The 17335-nt window shown below is 47.6% G+C and overlaps 1 protein-coding gene across 1 annotated transcript in view; it reads left to right on the forward strand.

Moving 5' to 3' along the window:
• The window catches only part of SYNDIG1 (synapse differentiation inducing 1), a 117038-nt gene that overhangs the window by 16028 nt on the left and 83675 nt on the right, over positions 1 to 17335 (forward strand). Inside the window, exons 2-3 of the mRNA XM_058562213.1 lie at positions 11029 to 11174; positions 17038 to 17175. Coding sequence (XP_058418196.1) covers positions 11029 to 11174; positions 17038 to 17175 — 284 coding nt within the window. The remainder of the gene's footprint in view (positions 1 to 11028; positions 11175 to 17037; positions 17176 to 17335) is intronic.

Here is a 17335-nt window from a genome sequence, read left to right on the forward strand (position 1 = left end):
GTCTCCACTATTCCTGGTAGGACAGTATTCTACTCTCCCCGTCATCCTCGTCACTCTGGATCCCTCTTGAAATGAGCTGAGAAATGGACGATCCAGAAGTGATCTGACCTGTGTGAAGCAGACTGGAGCCCCCTGCTTCTCCTTTCTGGACACTTCCCATGGCAGCTCTCACCCTTGAAACACTTCTCCTCTTCATGGCCTGTCAGCTCTGCCAGGGCCTTGTGCCCGTCTGGGCAGATCTGCCTCCCTCACTGCATCTCTCCAGCCTCCCACTGCAGCTCATCCCACAGTGGGCATGGGGCCCCTCACACTGCTTCACACGTAGCCTCAGGGTTGAGGTGTTGCATGTAATGGGATTGGGATTCTCTACACCATATATGTGTGCTTCTAAAAATGCAGCAACTGGTCCAGGTTTAAGGAAGAAGTAGGCAGAACCTTGCACCATGCCTGGTGGAGGCCCGAGCTTTGTCTTTGCTTCAGGCAGTGACCTGGAGGAAATAAATGTGTTCATAAAAGGGACTTACACAGCTCTCTTTCCTTTGTGAGCAGAGTGGGTCATATTGTTCCAGCTGGAATTGTCCCTTGTAACAGCCCCATCTGTCAGTTGTTGGCCTGGGCCGAGAGAGAGGTGTGAGACTATCAGACTCCTAGGGCTGGGGCCCCTCGAGGGGCTGTCTCTTTCCAGGCCAATCACTGATCTACCAATTTTGATTCCCTTTTCAAATCACCTAGAATCACCCTTGGCTGGCAAGACTTCAGCATTTACGAGATCAAAACCTAAGATAAAGATGATATGGACTTTGAGGAGAGTTTTGAAAGAGCCAGCTGCCCAACAAAAGAGAGGCACGTGTTGTCCTGGTCATCTCCGTGGATCTGGAAGCAGCAGAGATTTTCAAAACATGCTAAATAAGGGATTCCTGTATTTCCATAAACACTCGAAACATGCTATCAGAAGGTAAAGGTAGTCACAGCATTCGGTGTATCGGTAAGGGCTAGTCTCCAGGCTGGGCTGAAAGGAGACAGCAGGTACCGTTTTCTTGCAGTCCTCTTTCAGAAGATCTCTTGTAGCCTCAACTTGTTCAGTTGAACAGAGGGTGATCCTGGACCTCACACTTCTCCTTCAGGGGTCACCAAGTCCACTACTTGATAAATTGGAGTTCTCTGAGATAGTGTAAGTCCATAACTTATTCTAAAGACCCGAGAAACTATTGGGGGGTGGAGGGGCAGGGCAGAATTAATGTCTACTAGCTCATCACAAAAGCTGCTTATGGAAACTGTCTCAGCCATGTCTGGAGACAGAGGTGTGCATGTCCTGCAAGAGCCAACCTGTTGAAAGTGAAATGGGCACCTGTTGGTATCAGAAATATAAACTAAATAAATTATTATTATTTAAGAGGTGCTGCAATTTCTGCAAATGGAGTTATCCCTGCTCCTTACCCTTAACTGTGATTGGACCCATGAGGAGAATTTCTATATGGGGTAGAAACGGCAAGAGGCAGCTATTCGACCATCAGGGAGTATGTGACAGGAAGAGTGACTCATGTCCTGTATGCTTCCATATCTAGTGCTTTTTCCAGCTCAGTCAGGAAGATATTGGCATCCTTGTCTTATAGATCAGGAATTTGAGGTTCCAGCCAGTATTTTTCCACCTTGGCTGCATATTAGAATCACATGTAAAACTTATAATCACATATACTTATAAAATCCCTAATGCCCAGAGCATCAGAGGCCCAAGCATCAGCAATCTTGAAGCCCCTAAGTGAGGCCCCAAGATAGCCAAACCCCAGGACATCGGTTACCTCTCCAAGGTTACACAGCTAGGAAGGGATAGACCAAATTTTAACTCCACATCCTTTCTATTCTACCATATTGACTGTCCTGTATCTTGAGGTCATGTTTATACAACTTATCTAAATCAGAACCAGAAACCCCAGTCTTCTATTAAAAATAAATTTTTGTAAATTTTACTACAGGAAAAAAGTGCAAACAAATATTGAACCTCAGTTGATGACAGACATGCTGAAGTGTTCAGAAGGAGTTTACTTTGCAATGCTTAAAAAAAAAAAATAAGACGAAGTGATGGATGGGTGGAAGGATGAACAAATTGCTAAATATATGATAAAGTCAGTACAGTAAAGATGCTAATAGTAGAATCTAAATGATGGATATGTGAGCATTCACTATATAATTTTTTTACCTGTTATGTATGTTTTGTCTATTTGAATGCATTTTGGTGCAAGGAGTAAGAAAGGTGTTGTCTCTGCACCATTCATTCACTAATCCATTTTTAACCTACTGTTTTAAAACCATCATATACCAGTTTCAGTGTTGTGTTTCATATTCTAGAGTTTATATTGACAGGCAAATGTATTCTTGTAGTTGAGTTAATTTACTGAACAAAGATATAGCAACATTTCTCTGAAAAAGAAGTGGACCATCACATTTACATTTAAATGTAAAGTGTATAACTATAAAACGTTTAGAAGAAAACGCAGAAAATCTCTGTAACCTAAAGTTAAGTGACGAGTTTTTAGATGTGGCATCAGAAAAACAATCCATAAAAGAAAGGATGCATAAATTTGACATCATCAAAATTAAAAGCTTTTACTCTGCAATTTTACTCTGTAAAATTGTTAAGAGAATGAAAAGACAAGCTACAGACTGGGAAAAAAATATTTGCAAATCACATGTCTGACAAAGAGTTTATGTCCAGAAGATATTAAAAAACTCTCTAAACTCAAAAGTAATAAATCAAACAATCTAACTTGAAAAAGAACAGAAGATTTGAACAGACACTTCACTAGATATGATCTACAAATGGGAAATAAGCACACAAAAAGATGTTTAATATCATCAGCCATCAGGTGAATACAGACTAAAACCATGATGCGATACCAGATGCAGCTCTTAGATGCTGAAATCTCAAACCCTGAGACTGCCAGGTGCTGGTGAGGAGGCAGAGCAACAGGACCCGCATTCATTGCTGGGGGCATGGAAAACAGTACAGCCATTCTGGGAAAGCTTGTCATTTTCTTGTGAAGTTAAACAAACACCATATGACCCAACACTCCCACTCCTGGGTATTTACTCTAAAGAAATGAAAACTTACCTTCACACAGAAAGCTGTACATGTCACAGCATTTATTTGTTATAACCAAAAACCGGAAACGTGTGTTCTTCCGTGGATGAATGGATGAACACATGGTGACACTTCCTTATTATGGAATATTACTCAGGAATAAAAAGGAATGAACTGCTGATACACCCAGGAATTTCAAGGGCATTTTGCTGAGTGGAAAAGGCCAGTCTCTAAAGGTCACACACTATCTGATTCTGTTCCTGTGACATTTCTGGAAAAGACACAAGTGCAACAACTGACAACAGCTCAGTGGCTGCCAGGGGTTAAGGTTGAGGAAGGGGTGACTATAAACAGGCAGCAGCAGGAGGGAGTTTTTGGAGGTGACGGAACCTTCCTGTATCCTGATTGTTGTAGTGGTTACACACACACACTGAAATAGTTTATACATATATACACAACTACACATAGACATACTGTATAAGGTTTTCTTTAATGAATTTTAATATTATCTCTGTAGTCTTCAAACTAACTAAAAATACAACTTAAATACATGCTTTCCTTTCAATAAAGCAGAACATTTCAGAACAGTAAAGAAAATTGGGAAATTAGTGATTTTTAAAAAATGGCTGATATTCAATTACCTAGACCACCCCAGCCTGGACTTGATATATAACCTGAGGTTTGCACAAAGGAAACCTTTGGTTTGGAAAATACTCTAAGTCTTACAAACCAGGGAACCCACCTGGGCTACAGGTACTTCCAGATGTGTGGCGCTGTGGTCCACGGGCCAGCAGCGAGGGGCTGAGAGACTGGGCAGGGGTTTCTGCACTCACCTGAACACAAGATTCTCTTGGCTCCCATGTTTCAGGCAGTTGGCTTTGCTTGTAGAGATGGAAGATGTAGATCTCTCACTGCAGAGGAACTGGTGGCTTTGGCCAATGCCTGAAACTTCAAGAGGACGGAGGAGACTTGGAACAAATCAGGTGAGGGATCCGCATTCTACCCACTCTGGATCAAGATCGACATGACTCTCACTCAAGCCAAAGAGGTTTCTGGTACACTGGGGTGGAGGACAGGGCTGGGCAGAATACAGGAAGTAGAGATGGCCAGTCTTTTAAAGGAAGGTCTCTGTGGTGGTCACCTGCACTCCTCCCACAGCATCCAGAATAATTTCTGGCACTTTCTAGGGACTCAGGGACTCTTTGTTGGGTAGGTGGATAGTTGTGGATGGATGGATGTCACGTTCCCCCGAGTTTGCCTTTGTTCCCGTGAGGGTTCATGTTCTACCAGGCTCCCAGCCGGCCCCTCCTCACCCTCATCAGCCTGAAGTTTTACCCGTTGTTATTCTCTGAGCTCCTGAGGCTGACACCCTGTGGGCAGCGTGACTGTGGGCACTCGTGTGCTTTGCCAGATTCCTCCAGCCCTTTGCTATATGGGCCCCTGGGAGTGGGCACTTGGTGGCCCTGTCTCTTGGGAAGGTGCCTCTGACTGTGCACGGTGCCCATGCTTTATTCTGGAAGCCACTTTTGGCTTCTTGGGCTCAAGCACATCTCTTTGAGGTGTTCGACCGGCTGTGCTCCTGTGGGCAGGTGTGTGATACTAAAATGCCTCTAAGTAGCTTCTCTGTGGAAACATGAAAAGGACAAACTTGATGAAATACCAAATTGCAATGGAAGATGAATTACTCACGTGTCATGAAAAAAGTGAATTCAATATATTTTTGTTTTTTTCCCGTAATGCTCACAATGTTTCCATTAAAGCACGATGGAAAAAAGAAAAAAAAAAAAAGTATGCAATGCTTAATTGCCAAAGGAAAAAATTCTATTTAAAGTATATTTTTTTTCCTTCTAAAATGGCACGTGTGTGAGGGATTTTTTTTTTCCTTTTTATTTTTGAAATAATTTTAGACTTACAGAAAATTTGCAAAAATAGTACAAAGAATTTCTGTGTATCTGTCAACCGGTTTCCTTCAGTCTTAGTAGTTGATCATACTTGCTTTATCATTCTATCAGCATACATATGTTTTTCTGAGCTATTTGCACTGAAGTTACAGACATAATGTTCCTTTACCCCAAAGGAACCTTGTGTATTTTCTGAAAACAAATTCAATTATAAAAGTCAGGAAATTAAAATTGTTACAATACCATCGTCTAATCTATAGACCTTATTCAAATCGTTCCAGTTCTTTCAATATTGTCCTTTGTAGCAAAAGTGAAAAAAAATGAGGTCCAGGATCCAGTTCAGGATCCTACATTGCATTTTTTTGCCATGCCTCTTTAGTCTTCTGTAATCTGGAACCTTCTCGCTGTCTTTGTCTTTCATGACCTTGATGTTTTTGCAGAGTACAAGTCAATTATTTTACAAACAACCCTCCATTTGGTTTTGTCTGATGATTCCTGTTGACTGGATGACTGCATTTTTGGCAGGACCACCCCAGACGTGACGCTGTGCCCTTCCTGGTGCAGTGCATCAGGAGGCCCAAGGTGTCAGTGTGCCCCATTACTGGTGGTGGTAACTTTGTTCACTTGTTGAAGAGGGTGCCTGCCAAGTTTTTCACTGGCCAAATGACGGTGTTTCTTTGCAGTTAGTAACTATCCTGTAGGGAGATACTGCTAGACTATGGGAGCATCTTGCATTCCATTAGTCATTCACCTACTAGTTTTAGCATTCTTTGACAAATTTCTAGCCCCATTGCTCCTTCTATATTTATTAGTTGGCATTCAGCTATGAAGAAGAGTTTTCGCTTCTCCCATATGTATTGTTTTACCCATTTGTTACTTTATTTCAGGCTAGACCACTTATTCTTATTTTATTCAATGGGTTACCATCCCATTTATTACAGTATTTATTGTATGTTTATTGTGATGCTCACTTCGTTACAGATGTGGCAGCAGGAGCCCCTTCAAGTTGGCTTCTGTGCCCTTTTGATGTAGCTTGTCATTCTTTAATCATTCGTTATCATCATTCCTAGTACAATAAACTGTTCCAGATGTTTCTCGTACATTGGCAGCCATGGCCCTGAAATCAGCCATTTCTCCAAAGAGCCCTGGCTGCTTTTGTTAGAGAATGGTATTTAGAAACCAATATCTGGGAGCTAGGTCTGCTCATTGCTACTGGGGATGTGAGGGTGTCATTGTTTCTAGGCCCTCTCAACAGACCGTGCTGGGAAATATATGTACACATTTATGTCCAGAAACATATCTATATAACAATGTGCGTGTATACGTAGACACATATATTTTTATCTATCTGTAGATACCCTCAAAACACTGATACCCTCAATTTCGACCCAATTAATTCACATTGATACCCTTCATTCTTTTATAAGCTGCATTGTATTCCACTGTGTGAATGTATCACAGTTAATGTAATCACTCTCCTTTGAGTGAGCATTTAGGTTGTTTCCAGTATTTTGCAGTTACATATAATGCTGCAATGAATAACCTTGTGCATATATATTTTTATATTATTAGAGGTGAATCTTCAGGATAGATTCCTAGAAGTGAGATTACTGGGCCAAAAAGTAAACTCGTATTTGATTGTGTTATATCTGGACAAATTTGCTTCCTATGGCTGCACCGATTTGCATTCCCATCAGCCTGTTTCCCCACAGCGTAATAGTATGCTTTGTTGTGCTTTTTAATTGTTGGCAACTTGATAGGTGGGAAATGGCATCTTAGTGTCGTTTTCATTTTCCTTTCTCGTGATGTACGTGGGGGGAGCATCATTTCCACTTGGACTAGGGTGAGGCAGGCCGAGCGCCCAGGCCACGGCGTGGAGGAAGTGCTCTCTCTCCAACGCTGGCCCTGCACTGGTGGGCTCTGAAGGTGAGGCAGGTGCAGCGACAAGAGGGCTGGGCTGACAGTTGAGTGCTAGTTCCCATCCTTACCCTCAATCCAATCCAAATCCACGTTGCTAAAACTGCTTTAACTCTCCATCTGAAAACAGTAGGAACCCGGTGATTATGCCTTGAGTTCCTTGCACAAATGTTACAGAAAGTGGAAGCAAGAAGATCTAAAGGGACAATCATTGCCTTATGCAATAACGTGTGTGCAGAAAATCATGCCTGCAGGTAATGCAGATTTTGAGCAGGGATACACATTTAGAAACTGGATCGACAGTTAATGATAACTTGACATTCTAGGGCTGGTTTTCAGTTGTGACACCAGCCCCCCTGGGCTGGTCATAAAAGACTGTGTCCCTGTATATTTCCTGGTCACTTGGTTGATGTGGGATAATCCCTGCTTTCCTCGAGCAGTGACAAGTGGCCAGCACTCTGCACGGTCTGTCTGTGGGCACCTCTCTGCTTCCACCTCACACCATTTTCTCTTTCACTCTCCACAGCCCGTGCATGCACAGTGCTCCCTCCTGACCCAGGGCCTTTGTACATGCTGCTCCCCCTGCTCACACGTCCTTTACTGAGCACGGGGCCTTCAGATGGGAATCTCAATTTCTTCACAAAATCCAAAGTCCAGTGTACAACTCAATTATAGCCACACTGTGAAAACAAAAACATATGAGAGTGAAAAAATAATATAATTATCGACATACCCTGATTGCTGGCTAAGCCAAGGTCAGCTTCACCTGACTTATGTGATGTTATTTTATATCGAGCCTTAGAGAGCTTTGCCCAAGGCTCTCTTTGAAGACACACGACGCATATTTGTTCTTTGTGCCTGTTCATGTAGCAGTAGATGACATGTGTCATCTTGGATGTCCACCTTCCTTGTGTGACCCCATCTTCTCACTGACTCCCAAATGTTCACTGACTGTGGTGGTTCTGCTCCATAGCATTGCCCTGGTTGAAGCTTTTAGGGTGTCTAACACCCCTAGTTGTTCCACAGGCTCTGCAGCAGGTGCTCTCAGCCCAGCCCCCTCAGGTATTACCCTTGCAGGAAGTCCCCTGGCCTGGCCTCTGCCTAACTGAGGACATTCTTTGGGGACCTGAAGCCCACCCTACAAAGCTGGGGAGAACCTCTGCCCCCAGGAGCTGCCCTCCCAGATAAGTGACAGGAGGTGTTCATTCTGGTGGGCTAACTCTAGGAATGGTCTCAGCTGAACTCGGTGAGGTCCCAGCAGGACCAGGGTCCAGGTGCCCACAGAGGTCCCTGCCTTGGTAACACACCCTTTGTTGGCGTGTTCCCTGCCAGTTTTTCCTGTGGTCACGTCCCAAGAAAACAATTCCACCTCAATCCTTTACTCAAGATCTGCTTCTAGTGGGAACCAAACTAAGGTCCCAAGAAAGCATTTTGCTAAAATTGTTTCCCAGGGCCCCTGAGCACTTCCAGACCACAGGAAGACCTAGCCTCATAGGGGGTCACAGAGGGCGCTTGTTATCCTGACCTAACCATCAAATTAAATACTCATAGCTAGTTAGAAAACAAATATTTAAATTAATGCAGGAATATTAAATAACAGCCCTCTGGTATAACAATGTCTGATCACCACACCCCACCTTCACAAGCAAAGAGAACCAGGAGCTGCGCAGAGAGGTGAATCTGAATGAGTCTTGCTTCATTTGGCTCCTGCTTCCAGAACATTACAGAGCCCTAAGGCCACAACCACCCTTAGATGATAATTAGCCACTTCTCAGGCAAGACATGAATTTGCACTTTGTCCACGAGAAGTAACCACCAACAGAAGTTTCTCTCGACAACTGCTGTGTCTGAAGTAATGCCTGTCTTCCCAAGCGCGGCAGACCTGGCCACGGAAGCCGTGGTGCTGCGTCACCAGCCTTGTCCGCTCGCCTCTGCGGAGTTTCCTCTCTGACTATGGTGGATGCGGACCCGAGAGCCTCCCTGCAGGGCCTCCTCCTGGAGCTTCGCCCCCGGAACCTGGTGCCTGCCCCGAAAGGCTGAACCTCTTTTAAAAAGGAAATAAAATCTCAGGCTAATCATGTCTGTTGACCATGGGGACACAATCTTCATGGGAATATAGGCCTAAAACCTGAAGCTGCACCATGAAGGAGAAAATGGGGTTTGAAGAGCTGGACCGAAGAACACTGTTCCTGGAGGTGACCCACAGAGGCGTGTCTGTTGAGTGTCCCCCCTCCCGCGTTTGTACACTGAACCCTGGTTTATTCCACAGAGCCTGTTTGCAAATAATCACCTTGGATATTTATAATCATCCACTCTGACCCCAGCATCAAATTGCGAGCTTCTAGAAGAGACGGGCAAGGTCGGAGGTGACCACTGAGGGGTGGCTAACGCAGAGCTGCTTGCACCTTGTTTACACAAACATACCACGAACTGTGGGCCCTGGGAACTGATCTCATTTGTTCTGGAAAACGCAAGACGCTTGTGTTGTATTTCATTCCCCTTCTGAGTTAACTTATTTTTCCCCCATCTTCAGAAAAATTTCATATTTTGTGCTTTTAATCAGATTAGTGTTTTCTAAAAATACTTCCCTCCTCACAGAATATAAAATCATTTAGGGAATATTGAACCAGATACTACCAGGAGGCAAAAAGGAAAAAAATGTTTATTCTGAGTGATGCATTAACTCCCTCATTTTTAAACTTTATTTATTAGTGTATTCATTCATTTATTTATTTGCTGAGAGCCATTTGTTTTATGTTTGCCTGGGACCCCAACATGCGAAACAGGAAGGGGTGGAGCTGTTTGGATGCAGACAGGTTTGGGGCCTGAGGGCTGTCCACGCCCAGTCCTTCACTGAGGCTGGACCCACTGCGTGAACCAAAGCAGGAAGTGCCCCTCGTCAATGAGAAGTGATGCTGCCACCTGCTGTCATGCACTCTGTTGTCCCCCCAAGGAGCAAATGGAGACCAACTGGTTAGACCAGACCCACCACGGATGGCCGAGGGAGTATTTCCCCATTTTCAGGACACATAGACGGTTGTTAGTGGAACGAGACCAAACATGTTGCAGTTGGAAATACATGTTTTTTAGGAAATCTTGTTTCCATTAGTTGAATTGCCTGACTACTGGAGAGTTGATTAACAAAGAATAACTGTTAGAACAGAGAATAAAGTACATTTGATATGTTACTGGCACTGCACATAATTTCATCTTCCTAGGATGATCCAGGGCGCAAGTTTGGGGGTGATGATTAGGGAGCATTTTGGAAAATCTGGTTATATCTGCTTTGGGCTGTCTCTATGCAGGACAGAAGAGAGCTGATCTGTAAAGCATGTGTTCAAAGCATCCCATGTTTAAAAGAGGCTGGGGGCAAAGGCCGTGGTCTAGCTTCATAATCTACTTTGCTCCTTGATCCAGTTGACTCCTAAATTTGGAACACACAAACTCCTTGGCCCTTGCTGAGCACTGGGCAGGAGGTGACAGGCATGAACTTGAAATTCTTTCTAAGACTCTCTCTCCCCATGTGGTGAAGAATAACGGTTGCTGCCATCCTTAGTTCATCCCTGGGCCCTGCCCCGGGGCTGCTCACTGGCTCCCCACCCTCCTCAGTGCCCCAGGCTCGTGACACCACTGACCCTTCTCTCCTCCTCCCCTCTCATCCGCTTCCTCCTCTTCCACTCAGGTGTCCCTAGGGATCCCCAAATCCTCACTTCTTTTGGGAAAGCTGCGGGGCTCTTCCCAGCCCCTTGGCCCCTGTTCTCCACCTGGCGCATCCAAATGCAACAACGTCCTCAACAGAAAAGCTCTTTAAAAAGGGCCCCAAAGCGGCAGTTCGGTGTTAAAGGAGAGCGGTGTTTGTCGGTTTACTTTTGCCTCCACTGCACCAGGATAGGAAATAGTCTCCATCTGTAAGACAGTTACTACCTAGTGGGAGAAACTAAATTATATACCCAAAATAATTAGTCAATAATTGAGGGCAATGTGTGTTTAGATACTAAAATATGGTTTCCCCACATTCTGTATTATTGAACCCCCAGATCTCTATACATCTGTGCATCTGCAAGCCGTGTGTGCATCACACAGAGTAGGGCCTCAGCAGACCACTGTGGTTTTTATGTGACTGGATTTCAGGTAAAGGAGAGGCCAGCGGGCCTCAAGATGTGAGGGAAAGCCTGGTGCAGAGAGATGAGTGGATCAGGTCTTCTACGGGCAGGCTGCCCACGGAAAACCCCTACGTGGACATCAGTGGACCCCTGGGGCCCGCCCCAGTTGTGCAGGTGAGGGAAGATGGTCCCAGTGCAGCCCTGCAAGGACTCCTGGGCTCAAAGCCCAGACGTTGGCCTTGCCAACACAGCTCACTAGGAGTTCTTTCTTTCCGTGGCAGGGGAAGCGCTGTTAAGTATAGACTTGTCTGGGGTATCAAAGGCCCTCACCCACACTTCTCCACTCATCTGATGTAAACAGGGGATGCTGTGCTCCATCCTGGCTGCAAAGACGATAGAACATCGGGTGTGCCTCTGACAGACACACGGAGGTTGGGGAGCTGCGTCCACCTGCCTGCCTCCTGGCCATGGCTTATCCTCTGTTCTGTTCATCAGCTGTGCTCAGTGAGGCAGCCTGGAACCTGACTGAGACATCGTTCTCCCCCATCCTCCCTGTGGTCTCATCTAAATGGATGGTTAGGATGTGTGTCCTGTAGTGCACAGGGAAGGGATGTCAGGTGGGGCAGGAGAGGAGCCGAGCTGGGGCCGCAGAGCTGAAGGCAGTGCGTTCATGGGCACTGATGAGCCCAAATGAAGCCCAGTGCACTCTGGGCAAATTCTGGGGGCTTCACTGCTTCAGTTGGTGCGGGCCACCTTGGCTGAGGGTGCATGTGAATTCTTCATTCACTTGACAAATGTGCATTGGGTGCCTGCTGGGTGCCAGGCACTCCTCAGGGCACTTAGCATACAACTGTGAACAAAGCATGCAAAGATTTCTGCCCTCCTGGTGCCTAGAGGAAGAGAGGCAGACAGTAAACAAGCCAGTACCACCTGGAGTGCAAAGGAGAAGCCCCGGGCAGGTGAGAGGATAGAGGTGGGGGAAGGCAGTGACAGCCTTGCAGGTTATCCGGGGAAGGCTCTGATGAGAAGTGGCATTTGAGCAAAGCCCTGAATGAGGCAAGGAAGCTGGTCATGTGAGTATCTGGGGAAGAGAGTTTCATGCTGCAGGAACAGCAAGTGCAAAGGCCCTGAGGTGGGCACCTGCCAGGCATGTTGGAGGAACAGCAGAGAGCTGCCTGTGGGTGGAAGAGAGTGGGGTCAGAGTTAATAGGAGCAGATCCCATAAGACAGCTCTGTCCTAAAGAACTTTTTGAGGTAATGGAAATGTTCTACATCTGTGCTGTCCAGTGTGCTAGGCACTAACCACCTGTGGCCACTGAGTGCTTGGCATGTGGCTGAGGAACTAATTGTTAGGTGTATTTGATTTTAGGTAATTTAAATAGCGCTGTGTGGCTGTGGCTGCTGAGCTAGTCACACAGATGAGGGCATCTTGGGCAGCTCTGAGGCCTCTGGTCTTGACCCTCAGTCACACAGGGCCAAGGGCCCAGTGGCCAGGTCTGACCTGCATCTCAGCAGGCTTGCTCAGATGGTGTTGGGTTCCAATCCTGCTCTGCCCACTGCTTGCTGAGCAATGGGCCCATGTTACATGATTCCTCTATGCGGAGTCTCAGGGAAACCGTATTCCATAGGGTTCTATGTGAGGATGCCCCACACCTGTCAGCGCATCTGCACCTTTATAATTTTCACGCCAAATAAACCTTGCTTATTGTAGGAAAAAACTGAAACCCAGAAATGCAAAAAGAGAGAAAAAAATCACTTACATGCCCACCATCTAGAAGCATCTAATTTCTGAAATTCTGGAGGAAATAGGATTTATTTCATTTTCTACCCTGGTTTTTTACCTCAGTTATTATAAACATCTTTCCAGGGCAATAAATAAACATCTATGCCATCATTTTCCATGACCCTATGGAATTGTACGTGGAATTCTTTTGTAATTTTGCTGTTCTTAAACAGTATTCAAGAACACTCCAGAATACCCTGCATGCGTGTCCACGTGTTCCTTAGACCGTGCTCCTGGAAAGTGAGCCTCTGGAGGAAGTCTTGGATTCCGAGATGCTGGAGGCCTCATCCTGTATCAGCCTGGTCTCTGGGCCTCCGCTCTCTCCCGTGGGGCCAGGCGGAGATGCTCTCCAGAATTAGCAAGGAGAGAAGGCCAGGGGGAATGAGGAGGGCATCATGGGGCCCAGGAGCTGGTAGGTGGATGTGTGAGGCTTTGAGTGAGACCTGGTAACATGGCTGAGCCCAGCCTCGCACCCCTAAACAGCACCCTCACAGCCCTTGCTCAGGGAGCTGAGTGGACATAAGACATCATGACGTACAAGACCCTGGGTGTGGGGCCTGCGTTATGCCTGGTGTCATGATTATTTTATGAAAATATCCCAAGGGAGGGAAGCCCCAGGGGACTGAGTCACCTCTTTAGGTGGAGGTGATGAAAACGGGGCAGATTGTAGGGGAACAGGTGGACCAGCAGGGCCCCCTCTGAGGGACCCAGCAGATCCTGCCTGTCTCTGCCCTCTTGGAGCATTTGCTTCCTCAAAAGGTTTAGCATAAAGAAATTCTTGCCCTCCACATGAATTGTCAGCTCCTTTGGAATGCTTTCCATCTGCCCTGCAGACGTTCCCATCTAACAACCACAGAGAGGCTTCCTGGAAACGGCCGCTGAGCGTGATGCATTTCTTGGTGGTGGTGGTTGTGTGTATTTTCTCTGCTTGGTTTACTGGTGTCTATGTGGCCTCGCCCAGGCCAGCCTCCTCACATCCCCTCTCTGTTGGTGGCACTGTGCCCACAGCCACTTTTACCCAGAGAGCATCCGCTGATGGAAGAAGGAGCATAAAAAGAGCTGAGCTGTTTTTGTCTGCCCTGTAATTTGTCTGAATTTTTAAAATCTATTTTAATCAAAATTGACTATTTTGGTGCCATGTAGCCACAGCTTTGCAATTTACAGAGTGTGGTTCCCTTATGCTTCTAAACAAAAATCTGTGAAGATTTTTGGGGAGTTCCCTAAAATCTAATCTTTGTTTAATGGGGACAATGGTGTAATTCTAAGCAGTTCCCAAAGATGGAAGTCGCTGCTGCCAGCATGCCTGTGTGGGCCGGGGTGGCAGTTGGCACGGCACTGGCTGCTCGGTTGGGAAAACTCTCATTTGACCACTCCTGCCACTGGCCTCCCCTTCGCCGCCGTGAAACAGACCCGTCAAGAAGCAAAGTCATCAGAATCCCTGGCGGGAGCAGGAGACACCTCATCTTTGGACAAGAAGCAATTGAAGCAAAACAGGGTTTGTTTGTAGGCAAACCGCTGGTGTCCGAGCCCAGCACACAGTACAGGGCTCCAAGTGAGCAGTCACAGGTGGGGCAGCTCTGTGATTTGGCCAGATTTTCACCTCTCACAGCCCAGCTTTGTCCTTTGTAAAATAGAAACAACAATAAACATAGTAACAGCACCTATTTCCAGAGCTGCCGTGAGAATGCAGCCAGCTCAGGTATATAAAACTCTTTGTAAATTAAAACCCAAGAAACAAAAAAACTAAACAAAATCCATAGACGGAGTTGTTGCTGGTGTGCAAGAGCATCCACTGGCCGCATCTTTGTTTTTTTTTGCTGAGGAAGTTTCACCCTGAGCTAACGTCTGTGCCCATCTTCCTCTGTTTTGTATATGGGACGCCACCACAGCATGACTGACGCGTGGTGTAGGTCTGCTCCCGGGGATGGGAACTCAAGAACCCAGGCCGTAGAAGCGGCCCATGCCAAACTTAACACTACGCCACGGGGCCGGCCCTGACACGTAGCGTCTTAACCCAACAGCGTGAAGCTTGTGAGCTCAGGGTCTGCGCTGAGGTCTAGAAGCTGTGGCTGGCCCTCCAGTCCTGGCCCTCCCTCTCTCAGGCTCTCTGCTCACGGCCTGCCCTGGGCGTGGCAGTGTGGGTCCCTTCCTTCCCAGATCTCGCCGGCACCTGGCGCAGAGGGCCCTTTAAAGTGCGGCTCGACCATTCCCGCCAGCCCTGACCCTCGGAGCTGCTTGTTTGTGGAGGGAGGGTCTGGAGACCGTGGCGTTGACGGGGCTGCTTGCCGGTGGAGAGGCGCAGCTGGGAAGGCGTTCGGGCTCGTCTGGTAGCTGCACATCCTTCATTCAGATCAAAGATTTCAACTTTCCAGCAGCTGGCACACGTCTCTGTCCACCTGGGCAGCCCTCCGTCCACAAATCTCACCCGTGAATTATGCATCCCCCAGGGGCTGCGTACTTCCCTTCTCTGACAGACATGAGGACGGTAATTTTTATTTCCCTTTATTGTTTGGGAGACCATATGGGAGGTGATGCTGCAGAGTAAAAAGAATAGAAATGTCACAGACACGGCTCTGCGGGGGGGGGGGGAGGTTGCTGTGCCGTCCCAGACTCCTGGGGAAGACACTGCCCCAGTGACCGGGACTCCCCTGGGCAGAGAGCAGACAGCACCCGCCTGGCAGGAAGGAGCTGCCCTCTCTGAGAAGTGGCGCTTCAGAGCCCCTGACCCGCAGGTGTGTCTCTGTGTGTGTGTGGAATGGACGGGTGCTGTGGGAACAGTGCAGACCCTCCAGGGAAGGGCCTTGCTTGTGATTGGAGTGAGCCCTTCAGAAGGTGCCGTTTTTCTCTCAGTCCCCTAGACAAGAACAACGTCCTACCAGGAGGCTTCCATTGTTTCGCTGCAGCCTCATGGTTGTCTGCACACTGATTAGAGGCTCTGATTGCCAGTTTTATGTGCGTTTAATTAACCAAAATAGGAAGGGATGCTGTTGTCACCCTTGGGCTTCATCTGTATCTATCTGTGGGTAGGAGTGTTGGGGAGGCACGCAGGGTGCTGCGGCGGGTGGTCCTGGGGGCGAAGGCGTCCCTGCCGCTATTACTCTCAGGCCGGCGTCCACCTGAGCGTTTGGTGCTGAGGTCACTGCCTCCCTCTGGAGCCCCACCGAGCGGGGAGCCCCGTGCAGGGCAGTGTTCCCAGACATCTCCAGCCTGCCTCAGGAGGCCACGTGTGTGACAACCTCCACAGCTGGCAGAGGGAGTTATGATGCTAATGACCCTTTTTCAGGAAGAAATACTTAATTTCTTTTAGAAAACAAAATCTACAGTAAAATATAACTCCATCTTTGAATAAAATAGGCACCTAGATAGAGTGGCCCTGGCTTTTGGATGAATCGGTGTGAGTGTGCCGTGTTCTGAGGAGGAGAGGAAGTTTGCAGAGGGGCCCGGCAGGTGGGGTAACAGATGAGGACAAGGGCACGTGGAGGTGGAAGCGCTGGGGGAGCGCAGCCCTGCGGTGTCCTGGGGGGATCTGCGGGGGTTGGCTCAGTGCTTCCCATTGCTTGGTCAGTGTTGGAATCATCCGAGCTATTTTGTAAAAATCCCTTGCGGGTGCCCTGACTTCCACCATCAGACTCTCCAAGAGGCTCTGTCCAGGCCTCTGCTGAGCCCACAGGCCTGCCGCGGGACCTGGTCACAGAGGAGTTTTCTGACAAAGCAGCCGTCAGCTCCTTAGGAAGGTGCCCAAACACCCAGGGTTGACGCCAGGGCCAGAGACGTCCTTACTTATATCAGAGTCTCAGGAAATGAAGGAGGCTCAGGACAGTGTCCCCTTCCCCAACAGGGGCCCCGCCTTGTCCTATAAGCCAGTCTGAAGTCTCATCATAAAGAGTGGAATCCACGTACCAGACATGTGCCTTCTGGGAGTGCCCAATTCCATCCTCGAAAGATTACACCTTCACCCCCACTGTCCGTCACTCGATCCCAGAGATCTGTGGAATAACTGGCTTCTTTAGGATTTCATCTATAGAAAGGCCCAAAAGCCCTGTACTTGGGATTTTTCTCTTCCAGTTCTCGCAGCAAGTTCCCTAGGCGGGGGCTGTCTTTCGTGGAGAAGTAGACTTTCAGGCAACAACAGCGACCTTCCTGGGAGGGCTTGCTCTGTGCTGGGTTGACACCCATGTCCTGGGGCATCAAAGAGAGACTCCTTTGTTAATGCTCTCTTCTCCTCTCCCGTCTCCGCCCATTTCTCTCTTGCAGAGCGACTATTCCAGTGACACAGAGAGTGAAGACAATTTCCTTATGATGCCCCCACGGGACCACCTGGGCCTCAGCGTCTTCTCCATGCTCTGCTGCTTCTGGCCTTTGGGCATTGCGGCCTTCTACTTGTCCCACGAGGTAAGGCCTCTCCTGGTTGGTCACACACCCGCAGCACACCCAGGCTGAGAAGGAGAAGCCTGTTCAGCTCTCATGCTACCAGAGGGTCTGCACTTTACAGTTAGAGAGCAGGCCCAGGGGAGGTCAGGGCGCCTCACTCAGGATGGTGGTGGCTCTGTCC

Source organism: Diceros bicornis, chromosome 19, assembly GCF_020826845.1.
Source record: "Diceros bicornis minor isolate mBicDic1 chromosome 19, mDicBic1.mat.cur, whole genome shotgun sequence".
Lineage (NCBI taxonomy): Eukaryota > Metazoa > Chordata > Mammalia > Perissodactyla > Rhinocerotidae > Diceros > Diceros bicornis.